The sequence below is a fragment of the Lingula anatina genome, chromosome 1, assembly GCF_051362555.1.
Source record: "Lingula anatina isolate TDL-2025a chromosome 1, LinAna3.0, whole genome shotgun sequence".
In the NCBI taxonomy this organism is placed as follows: Eukaryota; Metazoa; Brachiopoda; class Lingulata; order Lingulida; family Lingulidae; genus Lingula; species Lingula anatina.
The window spans coordinates 12,855,523-12,881,756 of record NC_141767.1 but is presented as its reverse complement, the minus strand read 5'-3'; the positions used below and the strand labels follow the sequence as shown (position 1 = coordinate 12,881,756).

Here is a 26,234-nt window from a genome sequence, read left to right as displayed (position 1 = left end):
TGTAAAAAAAAACTCATCTCTTGAAATAAGACTTTCACTAGTTGAATCATAGTTCTAAACCATACCAAATGGCACCATTCACCATCTAAAATACCAAAAATTTTCAGGGCCCTTTAGCGGGCGGGGGAAAGCGGGGGTAGTCAATTCAGTTTATGTTCACCTTGCAGGCTGTCTCATTTCTTCTTCAATAATTTATTCATAACTTTTATTCCAACTTCGTGATATCATTTGATCATAATTTTTGCTTTTCTGTATAGCAACAAGTATGACCAAATATATATATATATATATTGTTGTCAAATAAATCGATCTCTGTGCTAACAATAAAGAAGAAAGAATTTAGCACGTAGGGTCCCTTTGAATATCGCTTTTAAGCTTTAAAAAGCGGTCGGGAACGGTCCTGCACGCTAATGGCCCATAGACAGTCCTGCAGGGCCCCGCATCTCGAAAGCATTGCTTATTGAGAATAGCTATATATATCACATAGAGGCTACAATATATTAAATATACGGGGCGAGTATGGGCGAGTTATTGGATCGAGATGCTTGCGCTCGGTCGCAATGCGTGATACTTTCGAGTTACGGTTTTACAAAAAATGTTGCCGCTCGACTAATTGCAAATTGAAGTCACCTTTCCATGGGTCCCAATTTGTTCTCTTTCATTTGGTTCTGTCGTAATCTTTGTTATTTTTATTTCTTTCCTCAATGTTTTTCTTTTGTGAACTTCTCTATCGGACTTGATAGAATTTTTTCATTTTTGACAGCCCAAGATGAAAGCACGTGAGAAAAGAACTACATCTGACGCACGGCGTAAACTCGTACGTTCACTCATGATTTGGGGATTCAAATTTTTTGTAAAATTCTCCTTTAATTTACCTCCGATGCCTTTATTACTGTTGATTATAAGCACTTCATGTACCTATAAGTCTATTTAATCAATATTATAACTTTTTATACTTTCACATTTTTATTACTCTCAACCTACAAATTGCTACTCGCGGTATCTCCTCTACACAAAACAATGACGTAACGTTATCTGCTGTGCACTGAAGCTGGTTAAGGTAGATCGGTCGTTACATGTTCCAACGTTCGAATTTTTTTAAATTTTTTTTTGTTTGAAGAGACACCCAAGTACATTAAAAATTTGCAAAAAAAATTGGGGGTCACCGACCAAATAAGAGAACTAGCCCCAAATATGATACACCCTGCATATCGCACTAGTCCCCATTCAAATCAGTGGGAAAATGGGTGTTTTCTCACTAAAGCATAATTTTTTATGACTTTCTGAAGTTCGAATTTTTTAAAAAATTTTTTGGTGTAAAAAGGCCTCCAAGTACATTTAAATTTTACCAAAAAAATTGGGGGTCATCGACCAAATAAGAGAACTACGCCAAGTTGAAGTGCGTTACACCCTGCGTGACGCACTAGTCGGAAGTCCCAATTGAAATCAATGGGAAAATGGGTGTTTTTGCACTAAATTGTTAACTTTTTTTGTGTGTGTGTTTGTGTGTGTGTGTGTGTTGAGAGACATCTAAGTACATTAAAAACTTTCATTATGTTTAACAGTTGAAGTGAGTATACTCAGCTATTTTCAGATTTGTCATACTGATGCGAAGGTGTAAGCCATTAACTTTACAACAAAATTATTGAAGAGAGTAATAAGGGAAATACTCATGCATATGAAAATAGTTTATTGCCATTGTTATTTATTAATGAATATAACATGAACGTGACATTGTAAACACTGTGTTGTCAAGTAAAATGAAGCGTCTGATACAAAGTATCAAATGCGGCATTCACGTGCTTGCTTGCGGTGCATTCAGTACACTTTGTTTACACTGACACTGACAAGTCGAGGTCAGAAGTGCACAATTTTTTTCTGTATAATAAAACGCAGTTTCAATTTTGATTAGTGAATTTTCTTCAAGCTGTATGGCCATTTTCTGAACATTTGTATAAGCTACGAAATATTTCTCAGTCCAAATTTCTCTAATGAGTGGCGTTACGACGCACTTCCGGTTTTCGTCGAAATCTAAGCTACCTCAAAATGTAGGCCTACGCAGCCGCTTTGATTGGAATTTACAACACTTATTCTTTACATGATATAGCACCTATGTGCATAATTTGTGAGCTTTAGCTGTCATACTTTTTCTAGTCCCAATTCAAATTGGAAAAGGAGCTATTCCGACGATTTCTTAAAGGGCAAGTCTACGAACTTGCTACAGTTGTCGTATGGAATCATATAGTCGACAAATGTTGTCGAAAATCTGTATCGATCACACAGAGTTACAGACAAGTTGATAATGTGTGTTTATCTTATAGATAATTGTTTTATTTCCTCAATTTGATAAAACAGACTGAAGTGTCGTTAGAGACGATTGACGATGCGCTGAAATTGCGCAAATCGTCAAATTACGTAACGATCGATCTACCTTAATTAAGAACAATGTGCCTCGTTTCAAATTGTCTTTCAACTTCATATCACATAGACAGAACTTAGAAAACGAGGCCACTGAGAGGGAGACTGTTGGTTACAATTCAATACGAGCGTTCGATTGCAAGCTATGGTTAGTTCTTTGCTTCTATGAAAGTGGGTGAAAACAGTTAGTTTATTTGATATTTTGCTGAAATCGCTTGTGAACGTAGACAAAATAAAAGGTGAAAATAGGCTGTAAAGATAGCCAGCCCGTCGGGCGGGTAATTTGCAAATCTTACCCGCCCGGCCTGAAAGTTACCAGTCTCGGGCTGGCGGGCAGGCGGCCATTTCATACACTGTATATATATATATATATATATATATATAACTAACACTGAGCAGATACAACATCAGAAGCCAGCAAAATAAGCTGTGACTAAGAACTGGGTTTAATCCTAAATCAATCAGAAGAAATCATTATTTTGCAGTTGAAAGTTAATAAAGAAAGAATAAAACTCACTAATCTCCTTCTCCGTGCATACTCCTGCAGCCTTTCTTTGATACAGTGAGCTGGAGACTCCGCTGGTTTTATAAGTATACAAAGTCTTGGCAACCTTAAATAAAAATAACTAATCCATGTATAAGAAGTCTTAAGTAAGCATTGGATTCTATGGTTATGATTCCCTGTGTAGGGAATAATTCTGCTGACAAGTTTTTTTAAATACTTAAAAATAGGTCATTTTACCAATTTTTATATCAACATAGAACTCATGATAGAAGACCTTAGTATTTTCCTCATCAAAAAGCTTTTTGTAAGAGAGTGACAGGTGCATACCTGCAGGTGAATTCTAATTGTAGTGCTATCTTTTCCTATCATTTCTGCAAATGCCACACATGCTGCAGCTACAACTGTGTTATTAAACTGCTGAATAGCCAGAATATGTGCTCTCTGATAGGCCATTTGCTGTCTGAAAAAACAGTTAGAATGTAAATTTTTTAAAATTATTATCAACATTTTCAGCAACAAACCACAAACATACAGTCTTTCTAATGCATATAGCAGCCAAAGTGCTAATTCTATGTCAAAGTACATTTTCTACTTTTTTCAATGTATTTTAGTACAAAAAAAATAAATAAAAGATCAGGACTATCACTGTGGTTATGTGGGAATGAAAAACATGTTTATAAGTCACCATGGCAATCTCCTGATTGCACAAAAAAATAAAATATTTACCTAAACACTAGTGAGTTACCAAGCTCATATATTTTTATAAGATAAGAGCTCCCCTAAATAAGCTTGTGTTCAGTAATTCAAAGAATAATATCAAATATCACTGTCAGCAAAAATTTTATTTAGTGGCATTCACTATGACCCAGTAAGTTCTATTATACCTTCTTGGCATAATTGCAGTTGCTCCATCCTGGATTTCCCCTGTGATGAACGCATGAAAGGCAAATGATGGACGCCCATGTTTGAGATAATAGGTGAAACCAAGTTGTCCCTTGTAAGAATATTTGCTGGTCAAAGACGGAAGGGAGAAATGAGGGAGTTCTGTCTCTTCTTCTGAAATTTTAAGTAAGATGCCTGCTATTGAGAGATTTAGAATAGTGATACTAAGCTCTCTGTTGCCACTTGTTCAGTAATCAAATGATGTTGTGTGCACAATAAAATAAAACAAATGATACTTCACTTTTAGAATTCACTTGCAAAAAAAGGACTTTCTATCAAATCTAAATGGATGTCACTATAGATTCTTTCTTTGCAGGGAAGCACGAGATCATTATTTCTTATTGAACAGCATGTTTTGAGCAGATCAAGTATAACTGGAGTATCATGTCTTCACAGTAATACAGCTACAAATAAACTTTTTTACCTTGGAGTGCAAAATTTCTTGCCATGTAAACTTATGAAATCATAAAATCCTTACCATCAGCTGCCTTCACATTATTAGTGGTCTGCCAGAGGAAGGACTTGGAAGGGTCAAAGTGTGTGGTTCCCTGCAGGAGTTGATACACTGTGATGTCCTGCTGGGGCACACTGTCCTCAGCTCCCATAGGAAACAGGGCTGCCTGCAGCTTGGGGTAGATAGCCAACTGCTCACGTAGACGCTGGGGATCTATCCGTCCAAGCCTGTCATCTTGGACAGATCCTGACAGCACCTGAAATGAGTCAAGATCCATGTAAGGTCAAGTAGTTTTCAGATAACAAAAGTGATCTAAAGGTTTCTCATTGAAAGAAAAGAATGTTAACAAGACTACAAATAACAGATTTGGTCACTAACATGTTTCTGGTATGTTTGTTTCTTGGGAGAAATGTCATCAGTTTTATGACCCATGCCACGTTCAACCATTAAATAACCTTAATTTACAGCTCTATCTAATACTTTCTTTCTAAACAAACACATCTTCATATCTTCGCTGTTTCCCCATTACCTGATTCATACTATGTTGAGATGTGAGTAGCATTCCCATGGCCCAGACAATGTGTCCTGCCTCCAACATGTCCTCCACAGTGACAGTGCTGAGGTGGAGAATATGACGACCACACGCCAGGCTGGCGGAAAACACTTGACTGGGATCTAAAACAGTAAAAAATCATCTTCATAATTTAATAATGAGGTCACTCCAGCAGATACATATCTGATTTTTTATCAAATCAAATATAATGTTTTCTTACAAAAAAAAGCACAAATCCTTACACATTTGTAAAACTGCTAATGAAGCATATACTTCGTATCTGATTTTTTAACGTTTGTGGTTAAGATCATCTTCCAATCTTCTACTAACACAAAAACATTGAATTTGTTTAAATTATAAAACCAAGAACTATTTTGTTCTTTCTTTTAATTGCTAAAAAAAGTAAATAGGAATTTAAATGACCTAAGCTGCTAAAATAAATTAAGAATTGTCATATCATCACCTGTGTAGTTATGAGCCAGTAGTCTAAACTGGACAAGCATTGCCACCCAGGTCTGCTTGGCTGTGGTGAGCCCCAGCTTGTCTAAACTGTCCTGGTCAAGACCAAGTCTAAAGGGAGAGATATGCAGCATAATCATTTAATCCAATAAATGAGCTAAATATAAACAATTAAAAAGGAATTTAATATCAACAAATGAGATGAGAGGCTGCTTCTTCATCCTCCTGATATTTAATTGTTAACAATCAAACAGTGCAAGACTGCCATTATACTAAAAACATCCTTGATTCATCAAATCATCATACAATCTTATATCCCAGAATTTGCTATATGATGCCCTCACTGAAATTATTAACAAAGGTCACCCTTTTATACAAGGACACTTACCTAAAATAATCCAGGTAATAGTACAGCACCTGGGGCATATACTCCTCTGTAAGGAAATGTATCATTTTCTTATGGAATGTCAGTTGATTGTAACCCGACTTGGTTTGCCGAAAACATGGATTGTTTTTTGAAACAGACTGATGAATCCTTCCCAATCTTTTTAACAACTGACTGAAATCTTGAAGTTCACTTGGAATGAACACACCTCGTCTGAAAAATGTCAGAAAGAAAAATGAAGTACTCTTTCTCATAAAGGCATTACAGTAGAAACAAAACAATGTCCTCCAAAATATCAATTAGCACTGTAGGAAATTTATATTAAACTGCAAGAATTAAGCAAACTGTATTATATATCTAATAATGTTTCATCAAATTGCGCCACCAAAAAGCAATGTTGTATACAGAGCAACACATGGTTAGAATTGAGACATACCTAGCAATTTCATCTAATAATCTTTCCTTGAAGTAGGGAATACAATAGGTCGAGTTCTGGATCAGGTCAACAGTCAGGGGTTTCTTGTAAGGCCACATGACCTTGACCTCTTCACCTTCAGTAGGGAAGCTGGACTGAACCCAATGCAGCAAACGTGCATAGTCATTGTGGCTAGTCAGGTAGTCAAAGAGAGTCTGAGGGGAAATGGGTATGTTGGTTGAGTCTACAAAAGAAGAAAATTTTTTTTTTTAAATTAGAATGCAAAATTATTCTGTGGAGCTCCAGTGTTATCTGCAAAAATTGTAAGAAAAAATTCCTTTATAAGACTCATGAAAATATTGCTAGAACCATGGCTACTTTTCACCTAACTTCAGCAAGGTTTTTTTTTTTTTTCTATAAAACTATGAAGTACTGCTGATTGCAAAGGAAGTCTGGGAGTTTTATCCACCAGACTTAAGTATATAAAGCTCTATATCCCCTAAATTTAAACATAGAGGGAAGCTCTTGAGACTTTGTAGTAGAAAGACAGCGATGATTAAAAAAAAAGACAGAGACAGACAAATAGATGTAAGTGACAGGACTATTTAAAATCAAAAGATCCAACCTATTACCTCTGCCACTGCTATAAAGAAGTACATCTAGCAGAATGCGTTCCCTGGTGCTGGTATCCCAAGTATGTACCCAGTCCAGCAGAAGGTGTGCATAGTGTGATGTCTCACTGTTTTTGTCCTCTAGAGGTACCAGGTCACCACAGTGACTCAGCAGTTCTGGGTGGGATTCATAGGAAGACTGAAGGCTTAGAGGATCCTCCATACAACTAAGAAGATATTTTTCTTTCAAAATTGGTAATTATGCACTGAGAAATATTTTTCAAGAATAGCTGACATGAAAATTATATTTCTTAAATCATTAGAGCTTATTCTTTTCTAAATATTACTTCATTTTTTTCTTTATAAAAAAGTGAGAAAAATTTCAAAATGGAAAAAAAACTTGAAAGCTGTGACATTCTCTACTGTATAGAAACACTATACAATGGCACAGGCTTCTACAGTGAAAAGAAGTATAAATTGAGGAAATATATTATAATATTTGCTTGCCTGCCACCTCCATCCTTCTTGAGCAGACATGACTTTTCAAAGCTCTGACATGTGTACAGTGTCTCCACCTGGTGTAGATAGTTAATTGTATTGCGTTCTTCCCTTCTCCACTGCTGTGCCACCAGGAGTTCTGAAATAAGGTGCTCTCGCAGCTCTCGGTGAGGTGTAAAGAAGCATATCTGCCTAAGCTTGGAGAACACATCAAACCCCTGCAAGAAGAAAAGAAACTATCAAATCTTTGATTTCAAAATTTTAACAACTTAGTTACCGAGCATCAATGAATAATGTATCATTGGTTATTTTGTGTACTGGTTTTTTTTTATGTGACATTAAGTAAGTCTGACATGAAATGTGGAATTTTTAGTAAGTTATAAGTTGTAAGTAAGTTGAAAACATATAGTCCTATTTTAACAAGTTTGATTTAAGCATCAGTAAATTTGTGGCCTTATGTCCCACATGGGACGAAGAGCATTGATTGATGATGAAATTTTTAGAAGTCTAGGACATTGATTTCATATGCAGGCCAATAAAAGGTTTATAACATATTGTTTAATATCAAAATAGAAAGTCATAATCAAGTTAGTGTGTATTTTCTATTTTTCTTTATCACAAATATACTTAATTTTTTTAGGATTGGTATATAGAGAGACCACAAAACATTTTCAAAAAACATTGTATTGTAGAATTATATCAATTTTCAAATTTGATCATAATTACCTCCGCCAAGAAGGCTATGTTTTCACCCCTGTTTGTCTGTCTGTCTGTTTGTTTGTCATCAACATAACTCAAAAAGTTATGGACCGATTTTGATGAAATTTTCAGGGTAGGTGGAAAATGGGTTAACTTAGAAGTAGTTAGTTTTTGGTGGTGATCCGGATCAATAATCAATAACAATCAAAAATTGCTGCCTTGGCAGAGGTCTGCGTTCTCGGAGAGCTTTTCTAGTTTTATATAAAATCTTACAGAACACTTCAGGCAAAAGCTTGGAAGTTATATGGGGATAGCAATACTTTTTTTTTTTTTTGCAAAATACCATTTAATGTAAAAACAAACTTGTATAAAAATAATATGATTAAGCAGATTATCTTAAATGATCCACATTTTTCCATACAAAACCTACTAGTTAATTTACGAGCCAAACAAAAAGAAATGTATAGGGTCTTATAGGGGGGACTAAAGTGTACATGGACAAGGACACCCTATTTTGACATAAGTATATATAAACAGGTAATCGTAAGTGCCGGTATATTATATTCATTGAAAGTGTCTGTAAATAATTACTATTGTGAATAGGTAAATGTAAATAATACGAGTGTGTGTGTGTGTGTGTGTGTGTGTGTGTGTGTGTGTGTGTGTGTGTGTGTGTATATATATATATATATATATATATATATACTTAGTGTGTATCATGGTCAGCTGATTAAAACTGTTAAATTCTTGACCCCCTCAACCGTCTGAGTCATTCTCAAGATAATAACCACAATGCACACCAAACACAAACTACTCATTCAACATTACATTGAACATTTTATGTTATTTTAATAGCTTATACCACTTAAATATAATTTCCTTCTTTTCATTTTTTATTCAGATTGGATTTCTTTGTCAAATGGACTTAAAAACCCTTAAAAATCACAGTAAAAGTACATATGACACTACATATCTGTCAGTTTTATATTAACAGTTTCATGGTATGTTCTGTGTCCACAACAAGACTGTTGCCACAACCCTGGACCAAGAAATAGAACACTAACTCTGATATGGTGCCTTGTTTTAGATGACCTCTAGACCGTGGACAAACATCATATGACTACTTATATCACCTGAGATATGTAAATAAGTTAGGTATTAGCAACACAAGGCAATGTGCTAAAGATTTGACATGAGTCTAGTAGCAGAGTAACTGATGACAACAATTTCTGAAACGTATAATCAGCAATGCAAATTTGAAAAAAGATTAAGGGTATTTTACAGGAGTATTTCCGTGTTTGTTTGACTTCATACTGAATGATATGTAAGAAAGGAAAAAATATGCTAAAGGCGCAAAGCTGAGCAAAGACAACAAAGTAAGTTCAACCCTGTTACTACAGAAAAGAGGAATATAATCAAGAGTGACTCTGCAGTATGCTAGTAGATGAAATGTAGTATATACAATGAATGTATAAAGAAAAATCTAGTCAGCCATCTTGCTGTCTGTTCTATAGCCACAAAATAATGTTTTATTTATTTATTTATTTTTAAATGATATAAGATGGATTAACATATTTGCAACATCATGTAGGTTAGGGTGTCAGTACAAAAGGATTTTTTTTATCTGCTTAAATAATACAAAAATGAACATAGTCATATTATAAGATAATGTTGTTGCATCAAAAATTTATCAGGCTGAATTTGCCAACTAGAGCTGATAACAGAAGCATTTTTGGGGAAAAAACTGTCATATCAATTTCACACAGATCTCCTTCATCTGAACAGATATCAACACCATTTTAACACCTACAGTGTAATCTGTTTAGGTAAGTCATGCAGCTAAGTGAAGTCAAGTACGGGCTGTACATTCTTTATTAATGGAGGCCTGATGTGAGTGTGTCTGTATTCCCACCATTAAATAGTCCACTTCTTGAAATGAAAAATATGCAGCTTCTGTGAAGATAAGCCTGTAATGTTGTATTTTATTTCCCCTTCTTTCCCTATTTCTGATACTATAGCAACTGCCTCATAAGATTGCAGCATGCTGTTTTTTTTTCACCTTGATTATTTATCAACTGTATATATGTGTTATAAATACAACACAGTAGTCCGTAGACCTATTCGAATGACGTCATTACAAACTGATCACCAAGATGTGAGTACTTTGATTATATGGTTTATTAAAAAAGCTAATACTACCACTATTTCACAAAATAATTTTTTGTTCCTGAAAGCACATCGCACAGTGACAGCACATTCTTAGGTGACTACTCAACATGGAGAGGGAGGAAGAACAGCCATTGCTGTCCAGTGAGAAGGGCAGTGGGGGGACCACAAAGTACGCCACAGTTGTGGACACCGAGGATGAAAACAAGAAAGATGACAGACCAAATTACGTCCCCAAATGTCCAATTACAGTGGAGCCATTCATGTTCCTGTACTTCTTTGCCCTCATTGGGTTTTCACCTCTCATGACTCAGTACCTGTACAAGAGACTGGGGGAAGACAACCAGTCCCATTCAACTAACATCTCCCGCTGTGACCAAAACACCTCTGATCCATACTACATAGCACAACAGAAAACACAAGCAGAAGCCTCAGAATGGTCAATGTATTTTTCCATAACCTGTGCTATACCATCTATGGTGGTGACTGTCTTCTATGGAGCCTACAGTGACAAAGCAGGACGTAAACTTTGTCTAATTCTTCCAGCCATAGGAAGCCTTCTCCGTCAGGGTGGCACCCTGGCAATAATATATTTCAACTGGCCTCTGTATTGTTTACTACCTGCATACTTTGTAGAAGGATTATTTGGGTATTACACAACAGCCTTTATGGGATGTTTCTCATACATCGCCGATATCTCTACCGCTAAGAATAAGGCCATCAAAATCGTCATTGGGGAAGCATGTTCAATGCTTGCTGCATCACTATCAGAGATTGTAATAGGATATCTGATCAAGCTTTTTCCAGATTTTTCTGTACCAACAGTTGTTACTATAGGTAAATAGCTAATTTTTTTGTATACTTCCTTAATACCCTTTTCTTACGTGTTTTTAAACTACATGTAACGTTATATATTATCAGCTCCCTATTTAGTATATTTCAGGCTTTCTACTCCATTGTGACCAAAACAGGGTATATTTCCAGTACTGCCCTCTATAACTATCAGCCAAAAAAAAAAAAAAAAGGATTTTATTCATGTAAGATGAATACCTAAACACTTGTCATTGCAGGCAGTATTCTCCTGGCTTTGCTCTATGCAATATTTTTCATCCCTGAACTGGTACAGAAGGACCCTGAGGCCAAACTCCTTGACTTCAGTAACTTGCTTCAAGTGGTAAGGCTGTTCTTCCATGTGCCTGATGCTGGACAAGAAAAGCTCATTTCCAAACCAGTGCTACCTGATCACCAGACTCCCCATTTACCAGCTGGTAATGTGGCTCCACCCAGTGACAATATCCAAACATTCCCTGCTCAGCAATCAGTCTCTACTGGTTCAGTGGAGGCAAACAGACAAATCTATAGCTCAGTGTTGGGAGAAGACCACTCATTACCACGCAGAGACATTTCACAAACTGAGAAAGATCATATGGTGCTTTCAGCTCCCCCAGGAAGAGTATGGAAGTTGCGAATGTTGATATTAATTTTGTTTTTAATTGCAATTCCAATGATAAGCTCTACTGTGGACACATTATACGTGCTCAATCTCCCTTTCTGCTGGACAAGTGAAAAGATAGGCTGGTATAATGCAATACGAATCATGATCATCCAGGTGATTAAATAATGGTCAAGAATTTTCATTATTCATAATTTTTCATCATCCTCTGTTATGATAAATACTAGTAATTAATAACAACAATAGTAGCTGATATAGACAGGATACATTTTAAAAATCAATTCCTATATTTTCACCAACTGACAACATCACCCTTCTTTAGCAAATAAGTTGCAATGAAAAAGATGACTAATCTTGCTGCTTTTTTCATCTACCACAATTTTTAAAATGAGTAATCATAGGTTAAATGTCTAAACTAATGGATTTTTCTTGTTTCACCAGTTGGCCAGCATGGTAGGTATAGTGCTGATGCGTAAGGTGTTCAAGCTGTCAGAAGTTACAGTGGCTATGGTTGCCCTGCTAAGTTATATATCATCCAAGATAATCATAGCATTCGCCCAATATGACTACATGATGTATGTGGGTAAGTAAAAATACATGTCACCAACCAACATCATTTGGTTTGGCTTCAATAAATACATTTTGCTTTAAACTGAGTCTTTTTAGAAAGACAACCTTTGAACTAACTGATCATGTTTATCCTTTTTTTTTTTACTTCCAGACACTTTGCATTCATCTTTTGAATGGTTTCATTCTTTTTTCTCTGTAATAAGAATTCCCCCACTGACTCCGCATATCTTATTTTAAAAATATTTACTATATTAGCATGATATATAACATTTTAATTCGCTTCATGACATACAAAGTCAAAAGTCCAACCTATTTATGCACTCTTATCATCTCCTTCACTGACACTGAAGGCACCAACACAATCCAGTTTTCAATACATCTTCCATTTCATATTTCCTACATTTTTGTAAATTTTTATCTTCTCCTTTACAGGTGCTAGCATAGGTGCTCTTTCCTTGCTGTCTATAGCTATGCTGAGGGCTGCCATGTCTCAACTTGTCACCCATCATGAACAAGGTGACAGGCCACATTCATACGTATATTTTGAAAACGAAACCATTTTTTGTTACTTATATGAAGTACATTAGGAGGTTGAACACAACATTCTATGATGACAATAAATGTCAGTTGTGCAATTTGTATTTAGGTTTTTGAAGTGTTAACCATTACAACAAATGTTCCAGTTACAAATAGTGCTTTATACTTCTCATTTGCTAATAACTTAATTTTTCCACAATTTTTCTTAGTTATGTGACTACATTTTAATTTCAGGGGCTTTATTTGCCAGTATTTCTCTAGTAGAGAGTGTCTGCACCCTCCTGGGAAATACAATATTGAACAGTATCTATGCTGCCACTGTGGCCTGGTTCAGAGGCTATGTGTATTGCATTATGTCTGGACTCTGCCTAATTGCTCTGATCATTCTTGGGTAAGTTTTGAAAGTTTTGTGACAAAATCATACAGTATCATTAGTAATCATTTAAAGGAAAACATTTCTGTTATACATACAATGTTACAATTTTCAGATGCTAAATACTATGTTATTTATGAAAAATAACCCTTTTTTTTTTCTTTTCAGAATCTACCAATTCAAGACTTTGAAAAGAAAATCAGCCAATACAACTTCTAAGCTTGCAATAAATTGATGAAAACAATTTGGCAAACTTTGTCTTGGAAACTGCACACAATGAAGGTGTTTCATGAAAATGTATATTTTTCATAATACTACAAACTCAAGTACTGAATGATATGCTCCTTCATATGAAAACACTAAAATGCTTTATAGAGGGTAAAAAAATTAAGCACTTAGTCATATGAATTGTCACTAATGACATTAACCAGTCAATGCTGAACATTCTTTGATAACACTTGTATATCCTACATACAGAATACCTAAGAAGACGGTTGTCAATTGTTATACCAAAATGTTTTTTTTTTTCCTTAATCATAATTCATAATATATTTTTCCATGTTTTGAACTAGATTATCTTCATTTAAATATATCAGTTTGTCACAATATCATATGCTAGGTCAAGCTTTATCTCATTACACCTGCATGCAAATATTGTTGTTTTCATTTATCAAATAGTCATCAAGTGTTTCAGTTGTTGGGTTGCCATATAATAGTATTTATTAAAAACAGAACATTTCTACTATATGTGATTATAATATTCATCCTTTAAAATATCCAAATATGGTTAGATGAGACAATTTCCACTTTTTTCTTTTTGCCTGATAAAAATATCAAGATTATTTTAATCTAATGTCTCTCAGCAACTGTTCCAATGCTCTGAATAGCATTTTTGACACCAATTCTGGGGTCATTCCATCATAGAGTTATGTTTAAGCAAAGTAGGTCCTTTTAAAACAATGATAACTTTAAAACACAATAATAAACTGTTGAAAACAACCTTTGCGTTTCTTATCTACAATGGCCTAAGAAAATTGCTTCAGGAATATGGAAACAGAAACGCATAAGCTGAGGTGAACACAGCTACTACAAACTTACCATGTTCTGAAGCAAGTGGCATGCCACAGGGAACTTCCTGGCCCATAGTTGCTGTATGGTATCATTCAGCCCTACTTGTAGTATACGTCGCAGAGAGACATCCTCTCCCAGTGGTTTGAGGTATGCCTGGACAAGTGGCATGCAGTTCTGGGTGATGCCGTCTAAGATTACTTCCTGGAAGGCAAACAATTAGTTATGATATAATAAAAAAAAAATCAGAGGTCAAACCTAAAGGATAATTAATAAGATGAAATTTTCAACTCAAATTTTCTAATGTGCTATAAACAGGCAATTTTTTTTAATGTCAAAAAAGATTTGACACTTAGTCTTCAAAACAAAATGTTTCATTGCCAACTTGCAAAAAAATGAGATATGAAACGGTAGTTGTTAAGCATAGAAATGTTTCAATACCAATGCACATGACTGAACAATTAGCAAGAGTCCAATTTCACTGGATTAACAGCTCCACAATTCTACCTCAGTATTCATGTGCATCCATCTTAGAGTATACCCTTCCATTTTTTCATCCATAGCAACAGGCTCCTGGTCCTCCCTGTACACAACAGGGCCAACCCTCACCCCAGCCTGTCGCTGGGTCACCCTGGGAGCATCCACCATCAGTTGTCTAGACTCTGAAATGTAATCTGTCAGCTTTTCTATGGATCCTTCTAGTTCTAGTCGTTCTTGGTAAGCTTCAGAGTCACCTGAAAAAAAATATAACACGCAAACATGATGCAAACAACATTTTTGTTTCTCCACATCAAATTTTGTGATTTTATATTTCAACTTCTGAAATTTGTCTCAAGCATGTCCACACCCAGCTACAGACTTACTTATGCCCCACACTTATATAAATACATATAAAGCCCTTAGACTTGGTTTCAAGTTGTGTTATAACTAAGTGACCTTATTTACCCTATATCCATTCTAAATTGATCTGGTTGTGAACTGCCTTTCCTACTTACCCCCCTGGTTGAGTAAGAGGTCATTAAGAGCCAGCAGAGCATTCTTCACCAGGCCGTGGAGGTAGTCCAGTGTCAGGTGAAGTAACTGCTCAGCAAACTGCACAGATCCAGTGTCCTTCATAGTCTCCTGAGAGCCAATGGCATGGAAATAACATTAATCTTGCTATCACACTAACTGTATTAACCGACATTGCATAGTCCAATGTATAATATATTATATCACAACACCAAACACACAAACATACTCCTTGTTTAACCAAAATTTAATCAAATACGTGAAATTTTATGGTCACTGTATGTTTTAAAAGTATGTAAACAAGGAATGCACATGCTGTTGTGATTACCTAAAAATAAGAGATACTTTAACTTGGCAATTTTAAAAACCTTCACTTACTTAACAATACTGAGTCAGCAGTTTCAGCATAACAATTAAATGCAAAACAAACAAAACAAATGTCAAAGATCATATCACTGATCGCTACAAATTATTTACCTTAACAGTTGCTATAAGTAGTTGAATGGCGCCCTCCACCTGCACCAGGTCACTGGGCACATGGTGGGCAAAGAAGGGTTGTGTCATGGTTCCAGCCACAGGGGACAGTATACCTGTTGGACTCTGGGGAGTGGTGGGCTTGAACTGACCAACCCTCCCTACACCCTTGATAACTGGCTTGGAAGTAAACACTGAAAATAATACATGTCAAAAATCATGTACTTAAAGCTATAATGTAAAGAACAGCGATCGCACTACTCCAGACGCAATCATCCATTTTATTCCTCAACTCACAACAAAAAGGGGTAATTAATACAATACTCCTCATTATGTTATTGTTACCTGTTTATATCATCATTCAGTAAAAATACTCACAGTTCTCCCTACTCTTGAGGAAGAAGGCCACAGTGTCTAGCTGCCTGTGTTTCAGCCCCACCTCTAGAGCATGTATGGGAATAGAGCACCTGTCCCAGGAATTGAGACGACACAGGGTATCTGCTACTGTGGCATTCTCATACAGCATCAGCTAGAATTAAGGAGTTTAAAAGTTTACAATCATTGACTTTGGGTGAGGTAAACTCAAGACTATATTTGACTCCAAGCTGGGATAATTGACCAAGGTAAAATCAATGAATATGAGAGAGGTTATATATTATTAATATAAAAAACTATATAGCTTCATGATATAAAACTTATCTGACAGTTGATTTCCAAAGAAGTAAAAACTACATTATCAAGAAACACTGCTTCAAAAAGATCAGAAATTAATATCTATTCTTTGAACAGGCTACTTGATATATAAAACTTGTATGAGAATCTATTTTATTAAGAACATACATACCTTGTTCACAAGTTCTTCTTGCTGACAGTTGAAAGCCACAGCAGACAGAGTGGTTTCACTGAGGAGGAAGTGAGGAGAGCTGAGGTATCTTGACAGCAACACAGCAGTGCCAGACTCCAGCCTTAAAATAAATCAGAACAGTTCATTTTGCTCTGTTCCATTCATTTAACTTTATGCAGTGTGTGTGGGAGACTCTGGTGTGTGTTCATGCACCTAATATGCGAGTTTGCTCGAGTGTATGTGTGTGCTTAAATTCATGTCAGCACCAAAACATTGAGACAATCATGTCCAATCAAAATATTACTGTAAACAAGTAAAAAGCCTACACCATGTCACGAGTTAATATTACCTATGTTTGCTGCAGCTATCTCTTTGCAAATCAAAAGTGCACAAGAAACCATTAGTGTCTCCCATCCACCAAACTGCCAAGCTATCCAAACCAGCAGCCATATCCTTGATGGACATCCCCTCACAACAGACTGGTACAGACAACACATGTACTACATCACTCCAGCAAACTTCCCTGGCACTACCATCTTCACTGGTCTGGTTGAAAGACCTGCTCTCAACCCCAAGACCTGTGACTACATTTTTAGAGTCCCATATCTTAGAGCTCTCTGTCCTAGTAGATGTGAAATGAAATGGAAATGATGAAGAAGGTGGTGATGATGAAGAGCTTGTTTTCTGCCACCGGGCCCCTGCACTTGAATCACTAAGCATGGGCTGCAGTGCAGAGTGTAAAGAACCTAATGAATGTTTCCACAATGGATCCCCATATGTTGCAGTGTCCATTTTATGAATGGTGCCTGAAAGATCTACCTGATCTTCATCAACTTCAGACAACTGACCAGTCAGGGGAGGAATGGTATGAACTTGACCGTTAGATCTCAAGTGATGTGGGTTTACATTGAAATAAGCACTGAGTGATATCACAGCTAGTTTGTTCTCTGTATCCACAACATTCAATGTCTTTAAGTTTTTTGTGACTGCAAAATGTACTGGTTTGTGAAGGGACAGGACTGTCCTGGTGTCCACCACTGCCACCTGGTTGCCATTTACAATACTGTAGAAAGCTGAGAGATATTAGTTAAGGTGTCATACTTAATCAATACGAATAATGAACAAAGAGTGGCTGTTAGCAAATAACCTATGGGGTTAATGGTAAGGAATAAAGACAAGAAATGGATCCTAAGTACTCAAAATAAATCATTAAATCACACACTACGTAGTTGAAATTATCTCTATGCCTCCAAAGGAAAAATTAAGGTGAACCTTGAAGTCACAGAAGAAAAAGGATACCAATAAGTCCTAATTCATCCATAATAACCAGCCAGTCTCCCTCCATTTCCATGTTGATCACCGTCTCCCAATGCAACGGTAAGGTGTCATCTGTTAAAGAGCACACAGTGGTGACATCTGGTGGCCTGTCTTTGTACAGCAACAAATGTAGGAGATGTGTTTGGTCTATCAATATGGTGATGGCACTGTTTCTGTACTGCAGGATTGATATGCTAGACTGTTCATGAAACTCTGAAATCATAATTCATGTCATTATACAATTCTTTTTATTTTTTTTGTCTACACAAAAGGAAACATGATGTAACATGGCACCATACCAACAGTTCAGTTAAATCCTATGTACACCAGTTAGGCTGTAAGAACAGACCTTACATCTGTTCATTCTATGGAAATCACAAGAATTAACACACAATCTAGTAAGCATACATTTAATTACGCATGTTTTTAAAGATTTCATTACGACCAAAAACATTTTTAAGTCTGCAAGAAAGTGAAAACACACAATAATTTTATCTACAGGCTTTGACACAGCTACTATTCTCACCAATGCATAGCTCCAGTAAAACCGTCTTCAACGTTTGGCACTGACATCGTGTGACATGATTCAATACATGATAAGGTTCACCTGAAAATGAATTGAACTCAAATATGATGACATTGTTGTAGACCACAAGAGAAAAGTACATATGAACTTTATATAAGCAATCAATTTAATTAACTTCAAAGAAATTCATTTCAGTATTTAAAAAAACACTATGGCTAGAAGTATGTCTGCTTGTTCTGCATATATGCAGCATACAGAATAAAACTTTTTGTGGGTTTTCCATCTACTTTCCTTTTCAATGTTTATTACCTATAAACCTTAAACCTCAATTATCTTAATGTCTTAGCAGTATGTTATACATGTATGTACCTGCTTGGTTTACTCCTACTGTCATATCATATCCATAGATATCATTCTCTTTAGTGATGGTGACAAAAGAAGTCCTTGCTTCATCATCTAACTGATCTTCCCACTGGAAACTGTAAAATAGGATTTATTTGAAGTGTAAATACCACTAAAATCTGCTTTGAGCAAATATCATGATCATGAAAAACATTCCTTCATGACATGTTGCTTGCTTATCATTAATAACAGAGCTTCATATAGAATTGCAGGATCACATTAATAGTGGCTTAATTTAGCAATTTCTCTAATAGCCCAAGTTTTACAAATTAAATTACCAGGGTACAGTTAAACAAACCTTATAAAATTATGAAAACAGCAATAACTGACAATGCATGAACGACATCATAACTGAATGAACTAACACTAACAGTCACGAGTTCCTCAAAACTGTAAACAGTCGGCTTACCGTAGAATGTTTGAGAGAAGGCGTTCAGTATACAAAGCACTGAGTGGGCTGAGAAACGATAGGTACCCATCTTCATCTTGGATACACACAGGGGACTGTTTCTGGCCAATATAAATCTTCTCTGTACCTTTTAACTTCCTATTGCCGGTGTATTTAAACAGCGTTAACCGTGTACCCTCCCCACTTCCTAACGCCATGTTTTGCTTGGGAAATAGGTCGTTCAAGACAACCCACATGTTAAGCATGTCAAACGCGCATATCGTTGGATTTAATCCGGCAAATCTTTGCTTTGTAGCATCAACTTTACGAGAGAAAATATCACATGACAAAGTAGAACCTTATCATGAAAGGACGTGTGTTTTAAGGTAACTTTCTCCAAATGTTAAACCCCTAGCGGCGGACTGGCTAAGTTTATAACTTTGAGACTCGTTATGTCGGATTACGTGTGTACACAGTGGGTCCAAGTATTAGGCATATACTCGTACTAGAAATTGAGCTCGAGGGAACATTGGTTTGAATACTGTTGCCTGATGTCAGGGTCTCAAATTGTCGTGGTTATCAGATGTCGTTAAAATATAAGACATGGATTGTTGTCAACATAGGCCTATCTTAATTGATCGTAATTAAGATATGATTACACTTTTAGTCAATTAAGCAACAACAAACTTTTATAGCAAAGTTAAATAAAAATACTTTTTTTGTCCCGATCATTCTCACTCTAACGACATAAACACTGATAAATCATTGAGTACTATAAGGAAAAAACTAACAACGGTTAAAGACCACATTTTTTTGACATTTTTTCTGAATTGAAGTCTGCGAAAAAATCAAATATTAATTTGAAATATCTCAAAACATACTTTCAGATGCAAGGGGTCAATTACTGGACCAAAATATGCAATCTAATGATGGTGTTTCAATGCTTTTTTCAACTCCAACTTCATTCATTTCCACAGCTTTTTTTTTTTTTTTTTTTTTTTTTTTTTTTTTTTTTTTTTTTTGACGTCGTCATCATTATTACTTTCCAAAGAAAAAATTCATTGGCATCTCTCATTATTACAACATACATCCTCAGCGCCTATTATCAAGTTTTTCATCATAAAACAAGAAAATACTAAAAGACAGATTTTATAACAAATGCATGACATATGGCTACTAGTTAAGTATATAGTAGGCAGCCGTCGGACTATGTCCATGACATAGCGCACTTGCGAACACATTTACTGGTGACTGATCAAACCTATCCTGAGAGGCGAATGCGGCTACAGTCTCACGATGGGACTGTTCGAGCTTCCACCTTTTCCTCCCTCTCTTTCCGCATCAATTCCAGGATTCCGCTTTGTCTCGCCAGTTTCCAGTGACTGTTCGCAAACGATCCTCCATTTGTCCTGATCTGTTTCTGTCCTCAGATAAGAGATTCCCAGTTGTTGGTTGGTATATCAATCGTTAGCATGTCTCGTTTACTTCTTTGAAATGGAATTTTGGGCAACCAACATCTCTAGACCCCTTTTCTAGCTCACCCTACAAAGGGTCCTTAGGGATCCGACCGTCCTCCATGCAGCGGGCATGGCCCAGTCACCTCAGCCTGCGTTGTCTAAGATCTAGAAGAATGTATATTGATGGAATATCTGCCATCCAAGAATGGTGAAGTCTTTCTTGACAAAAAAAAAAAAAAAAAAAAAAAAAAAAAAAAAAAAAAAAAAAAACCTGGAGCGAATTTGGCATCAAAGAAACTATCTAGGGGAAGGAGGAAACCCGTCATTTAACAAGAGAGGTGGCCTTAGGGTGTACCTCGCACGCATATGAGACTGGGCGCTGGAGACTATTCCATGTCGAATGTCAACAAATGGGGTGACCAGTCCATCCAGCATTACCTAGCCAGGTCTAAGTCAGACCCAACTACCAGACTTGGCACCGAATGATCTTGAATTCACCGGTAGATCGGACCACACTACCAGTTTTCAAGGTGTGCGTCAGTATGCGCTTCGAAGTATCAGTCGCGACACCGCTCTTGCTTGATAGTGATGATTCTCAGCGGGGTTGGAAAGTAGTGCATCTCATCTTAAAATTTGTTCTGGGGTATGATACTGTGAAATGCGTACTGACACCAGGCCCGTAGCCAGGGGGGCTCGGGGGGTTCGAAAGAACCGCCCCTTTTGCCAGGAAAAGGTCCATTTTGGGTAAAATTTTATCTAGGTACACATAAGTTTCATTATAAATGGTCCACTTTTTCAGAAAAAGAACCCCCTTTTGAATTTGCTGGCTACGGGCCTGGACACACACCTTGAAAACGGGTAGTGTGGTCCGATCTACTGGTGAATTCGGGATCATTCGGTGCCGAGTATAGTAGTTGGGTAGGCCTACTAGTGAAAGGTTTCCGATTGAGGCCGCAACGTCAGTCAGTTGCTAATGTAAGTTCTAGTATCAGAGTTATACACATTTCTCACGTTTTTGCTGATAGTTCTGCAATGCAATTCTCTTTTTTACAATAAGGGGATGGAGGATTGCAATGTTGGCATCAAACCAATCCTGGTTTTTGCAATACCTTCTTGCCAAAGACCTGAAGTGCAGCAGCGTGAGTGGTGTCTCCGATGTAGTGCCAGTGATCACAGATATCGAGATCCTCACAGGATTTCATTTCTTTCCTAAGAATGTCTTGGAAGAGGTTTCTCCTGGACTGTAGTGGTAAGAATGGTCTGTGTCGCAGCCTGCGCTATGGCATGCTCTCGTAATGAAAACATTATTGAGATGCTTTCGACGTGCGATGATGAGATCTAGTTGGTGCCAATGTTTAGATATATAAACGCTAAAAATAGCTGAATGTATTAGCCATCATTGCGGTATATGGTTTATACGCTGCATATTATGGAAATTTGAAAAAGAAGACGAACTAGTGTTGCAAACTAAACCATTTTGGCGAATGGGCAAATTGTTTTATTTATTAACACCATCAGGCCAATACTGCTATGTACTGGCATATTAAATGCACTCTCTAATCAGTTCAACATTGTGGCTGAGTGTGTGTGTGTGTGTGTGTGTGTGTGTGTGTGAGTGAGTGAGAGAGAGAGAGAGAGAGAGAGAGAGAGAGAGAGAGAGAGACGCACACTTCAATTTGCATTGAAAATGGTGTTTATATTTGCTACCTCAAACTACTGAAAATATTTACTTGTTAACAATCTCTTCTTTGAAGACTACCAAAGGCAACCATATAAGTTATATGAAATCAATCAAGTTTATCTCAGTTTGTCAACCAAATGTTACTGTAGTTCCGTGCATAAGAAGACGCGAACAGCGTCTGTTGGGGAAGAATTGAAGCGTTTTTTTTTTTTTTTTTTTTTTTCAACACTCGCCCTCTTTTTTCTTCCTTAAATGGACATACAGCACATAAAAACTTAAGTTAATGTTAATGATGAGCAAAGATATAACATGTCATTTTTATCAAGTGAATGCGCGGCATTTCACAGTTTCTCCTTGCCTTCAAGTTTCTCTAGTCCAGCAAGGTGCACCGTTAGTTTTTCCACAACTTCGCTCATTGTGGGGCGTTCCCGAGGTCGCACTGCCAGACAGTCGTCCACCAAGCTGGTTAGACAGAGCATCTGACCAAGACGAGCGCTCTTCAACATGGCACCAAAGCTGAACACATCTGACTTGGTCGAGGACCTCTGTCCTTCCCAGATTTCTACGGCGTGCTGCGGGTATCTTAGCATATATTTGTTCCTTTCCAATGGATCGACATAATGTGAATACCAGAATTTAGATCCAGTGAATGAAACTTTCCCGAAATCGATAATGTATATATCTGGGTTTGTTTCGATGGGTCCACTTAGAATGACATTTTTGTTGTGCAGGTCATTAAATATCAGGCCAAGCTCGTGTAGTTTGGCTAGTTTAACAGCCAACTTAAACAGCAGTGTCGCCCAGCGGAGCAGAAGACTGATGTCCATGACCAAGTATGTCTGTCTGGGCAGAGTTGCCAGTGCTTGGCTAAGGGTGATAGGCTTTCGTTTCACAGGATCACCCACAAACTGTGTCACCATGCCTATTTCATGGTATTTACCCTTTTTGATGCCTCTCTTTAGAAACTTGGCTTTGCTTAGGTCCACTAGTCCGATGAATTTGGGCACAATCCCAGTATCACTAAGGGCGGCTGTGATGCGCGCCTCTCTCACAGCGCTGTCAAAGTCGCCAACTGTGTTAAATACTTTAACGGCGACGAAGGAACTAGAGACCATTTCTTTGGCGAAAAACACTTTCCCAAATGTGCCCGCCCCAAGCAAGACACCCCTTCTACGCAGAAAATTGAGGCAACTGAGTGGTAAGAATTTCGGGACATCGTCAACTGAAAGTTTGCGCGAATCCCTCTCGTCCGTCACAGCAACGTTTTTTACACGGCGTCTCAAACCTGAAATGACAAATGAAGAATGTTGCAACCATTCCATGAATTAAAAAAGCACAAAAATCATATAAATGACTTCATTTATTTATTTGCATGCTTAAATTGTCTTATGGAAATAAACTTTGTATTTAAATCGAATTATACAAAAGTTAATTCGCAATCCAAACCCACCTTCATATTCCTTATCAAACCCACTGTCATTTGAGTTGGGTTGATTGATAGGGTCAAATGACTAGTTGAAGAAATATAAGAAAGGAAAAAAGATAAAAATAAACAAAGGAATAAAAGAAAAGAAAAGACAAAAAAGAAAGAACATAGAAATGAAAAAAAAGGAGAAAGGGAAAGAAAGAAAAAACGAAAAAATTCAGAAAAAATATTATCGCATTTCAACCAAACGGAGGAGATTATTTAAGCACTAATGCGATGTCGTAAATATTTCAATAATCGCCTTACCTTTCTTTCGCCTTTTCTCTTTTTTCTGCCATTTGAACGGCTTTGAGGAGTACTCTGTGGATTTCTTCCCACTTATGGAATAAAACAAACAAATATTTGAAAAACCTCATGTTGACGAATTCCTGTTGACCTCCATAACGTAATTTTGATGTAAAAATATCCACTTGTCAAATGTCAATTTTCTTCTACATATAGACTTACGAACGGTTCCTTACACGCTAATATTCAAAGGATTTATATCTCATTTTATTCTCTTTTTGCACACATTTATCCACAATCATTTTGCCTAGTAAAAAGATCAACACCCTAATAAACTGCCTCACTTACCACAAACAAAAAGTCCTGCAGCCAAAGATATGAAATTGCGAAAACGGCTCAACATGGATGTTTCGTTTCTTTGAGTCTGAAAACAGACAGAAGATGTGCTTACATGTAACATGTAGCTGATTTTAATCGTCTTGTATAAAATATTGTACGGAATCATAGTCTAGATCTTCACCTTAGGTGAAATTTTTGAAACATGGCTTATGTTCTTAATTGATATTTTCATTTGGAAATGTTTGTGAAAATGTGGAGCACTTACCCGTGTTGACATGATCATAAATAAACTTAATATTCTACGAAATTTGCTTTCTTGGCGTTATTTTCATAAGCTCACACTTCGTTCATTCACAACCGCCTCCGGCGCAACGGTTGTCTGGATACTAGACTTTATGACGTGGAACAGCAAAATATGACGTCAGCAATGCAAAAAATATTGGCCTAAGTAGTTTTTACGTACTTCACGCGCCGCACGTTATGTGCTTTGCAAGTAAACTCCATGTAAGCAACTAGTGGTGATGCTTGTAGATAAGTGCTATTTTCGTTAATAATCAATTAAATGAAAAAGGTTTCTAAAGATATCGAGGCATTAGTGGAAGTAGACATTGTTTCAAATTTTATTCGAATGCAGTATTGCGCCTGCAAAGCGTATGGCTTGGACTATTACCGGATTTACAACCATACGGCTAACTACAGACTTTGCAATTTAAATGATTTGATAGATTCGTGTGTGTAATGAAATAATATAAAATAAAGGATTTACAGTAAACGTAATACTTAAACAGTTATTCACAGATTCTAATATAATTCTCTGGTTAGATGGGTGTGCACAGTAAATAAATAAACGAAACAGAATGATACCATCCTATATTATGTAATTAATTTTAGCCAACAGCTTTTGCGCCTTGCTGAGCCTTCTACCTTATATTTCTTTGAGAAAAATTCGACTTCGTGTGAAAATCCTGTTTTTCCATTTTTTTTCTGAAACCGGATAAAAACAGTTTCTTTATCAAACGTCTGTCATTTTACCTGAGCCTTTAAAAAAAAAAAACAATTCAAATGCAAATTGAAATTTGCCATTGCTGTTTTTGCACCTTTTCTGAACGTTTTACTTACTGAAACGTTACACAGAAGTGAAAAATTCATACGTGTTTTTAAAAAAGTCTTGATAGACAGATATTATGATATTTAACATCTTCAGCGTGATGGGAAAATTTGATGTAATTTATGTATTAATACTTGTCTATGTCTACTAGTCTGCATCTGTATTACTTTTAATCTTAGTGTGTGAACTCCTTCTGGTACTGTATAAGACAACACTCTTCATTCTTGTTATCTTCATGATTTTTGTCTTGTTTTTGTTGACATTTAGTCCAATTTGCTTTGCATTTTTTGCAAGGTCTTCTGTTTTTATTTCTAGGTGTATGAACCTGTGGGAGAGTAGACACACGTCATCTGAATAGTAAAGATCTTCAAGAATAGTCCTTAGTTCTCCACAATTCTTATATTAGGAACGCTGAGACGATAATTTTGATCACCAATTGATTTTAGATGTCCAAGTGTAATATCTGTTTTCAAATGGTCAGAAATTTGCTCGTTAAGCAAAGATAATTTGTTACTATAGGCGATATCCAATGATATAAAATAGTCAAAAATTTTGTTGGTTTGTAAATTCCAAGTGCACTTTGAAGACAGAGAGATCATCAGCAATTTTGTTCAATAGATGTTTTATCTAAAAGTACAATTTAATGTGTTAGAAAATGGTACACAACTGGTTCATTGATTTACAAATTTCAAATGTTCTCTTTAGACCAAGTTGCTATTGGGAAAGATTGACATTTTGTCTCCTTATATTTTAAACACAATTAAGGTTGCCTAAGGATCCAGAGAATTGGTTTCTGATTGAGGTCAACAGTGCTGAATTCCCAACCGTAGATACTATTACTCCTCCATTTCAGTTCTCAGGTAAGAAATA

General features: G+C 36.5%; 3 protein-coding genes across 4 annotated transcripts; 1 reads left to right on the top strand and 2 right to left on the bottom strand.

Moving 5' to 3' along the window:
* Window positions 1-2,879: 2,879 nt before the first annotated feature.
* LOC147763988 (spatacsin-like) lies at window positions 2,880-19,299 on the bottom strand. Its single transcript, XM_087001695.1, has 21 exons — window positions 19,090-19,299; window positions 18,648-18,757; window positions 18,279-18,359; window positions 17,735-17,965; window positions 16,785-17,508; window positions 16,436-16,556; window positions 15,970-16,120; window positions 15,595-15,785; window positions 15,102-15,228; window positions 14,614-14,840; window positions 14,137-14,310; window positions 7,250-7,458; window positions 6,764-6,969; window positions 6,153-6,375; window positions 5,720-5,929; window positions 5,336-5,442; window positions 4,849-4,994; window positions 4,344-4,575; window positions 3,808-3,979; window positions 3,251-3,383; window positions 2,880-3,029 (listed from the first exon to the last, which is right to left on the bottom strand). The coding sequence occupies exons 1-21, from the start codon at window positions 19,284-19,286 to the stop codon at window positions 2,880-2,882; spliced, it is 4,122 nt and encodes a 1,373-aa protein (XP_086857821.1). The 5' UTR covers window positions 19,287-19,299.
* Window positions 10,175-14,037, top strand: LOC106170609 (lysosomal proton-coupled steroid conjugate and bile acid symporter SLC46A3). The gene is made up of 6 exons (XM_013550564.2): window positions 10,175-10,942; window positions 11,176-11,714; window positions 12,000-12,141; window positions 12,561-12,644; window positions 12,900-13,056; window positions 13,207-14,037. The coding sequence occupies exons 1-6, from the start codon at window positions 10,216-10,218 to the stop codon at window positions 13,271-13,273; spliced, it is 1,716 nt and encodes a 571-aa protein (XP_013406018.2). The 5' UTR covers window positions 10,175-10,215; the 3' UTR covers window positions 13,274-14,037.
* Window positions 19,300-22,116: 2,817 nt separating the features above from the next.
* On the bottom strand, window positions 22,117-26,083 carry LOC147763987 (uncharacterized). Of its 2 annotated transcripts, XM_087000653.1 has the most exons (5): window positions 24,522-26,083; window positions 24,266-24,341; window positions 23,939-24,009; window positions 23,657-23,717; window positions 22,117-23,491 (listed from the first exon to the last, which is right to left on the bottom strand). In XM_087000653.1, exons 1-5 carry the CDS (start codon window positions 24,537-24,539, stop codon window positions 22,548-22,550), a joined length of 1,170 nt encoding a protein of 389 aa, XP_086856779.1. In that variant the 5' UTR covers window positions 24,540-26,083; the 3' UTR covers window positions 22,117-22,547. The 2 variants fall into 2 exon arrangements, with proteins under 2 accessions (XP_086856779.1, XP_086856778.1); XM_087000652.1 differs by having other exon boundaries at window positions 24,266-26,083.
* Between the last annotated feature and the right edge of the window lie 151 nt (window positions 26,084-26,234).

Excerpts from the sequence above, each read along its gene's own strand:
- LOC147763988 (XM_087001695.1), bottom strand. The coding sequence starts at position 19,286 with ATGGCGTTAGGAAGTGGGGAGGGTACACGGTTAACGCTGTTTAAATAC. Across the intron at positions 16,121-16,435 it reads AAGAAGAACTTGTGAACAAG|CTGATGCTGTATGAGAATGC; the intron begins GTATGTATGTTC and ends CCTTAATTCTAG. Across the intron at positions 6,970-7,249 it reads AAGAAGGATGGAGGTGGCAG|TTGTATGGAGGATCCTCTAA; the intron begins GCAAGCAAATAT and ends ATATCTTCTTAG.
- LOC147763987 (XM_087000652.1), bottom strand. The coding sequence starts at position 24,422 with ATGATTCCGTACAATATTTTATACAAGACGATTAAAATCAGCTACATG. Across the intron at positions 24,010-24,265 it reads TGCAGGACTTTTTGTTTGTG|TGGGAAGAAATCCACAGAGT; the intron begins GTAAGTGAGGCA and ends TTATTCCATAAG. Across the intron at positions 23,492-23,656 it reads GTTTGATAAGGAATATGAAG|GTTTGAGACGCCGTGTAAAA; the intron begins GTGGGTTTGGAT and ends TTGTCATTTCAG.
- LOC106170609 (XM_013550564.2), top strand. The coding sequence starts at position 10,216 with ATGGAGAGGGAGGAAGAACAGCCATTGCTGTCCAGTGAGAAGGGCAGT. Across the intron at positions 10,943-11,175 it reads ACCAACAGTTGTTACTATAG|GCAGTATTCTCCTGGCTTTG; the intron begins GTAAATAGCTAA and ends TTGTCATTGCAG. Across the intron at positions 12,142-12,560 it reads TGACTACATGATGTATGTGG|GTGCTAGCATAGGTGCTCTT; the intron begins GTAAGTAAAAAT and ends TCTCCTTTACAG.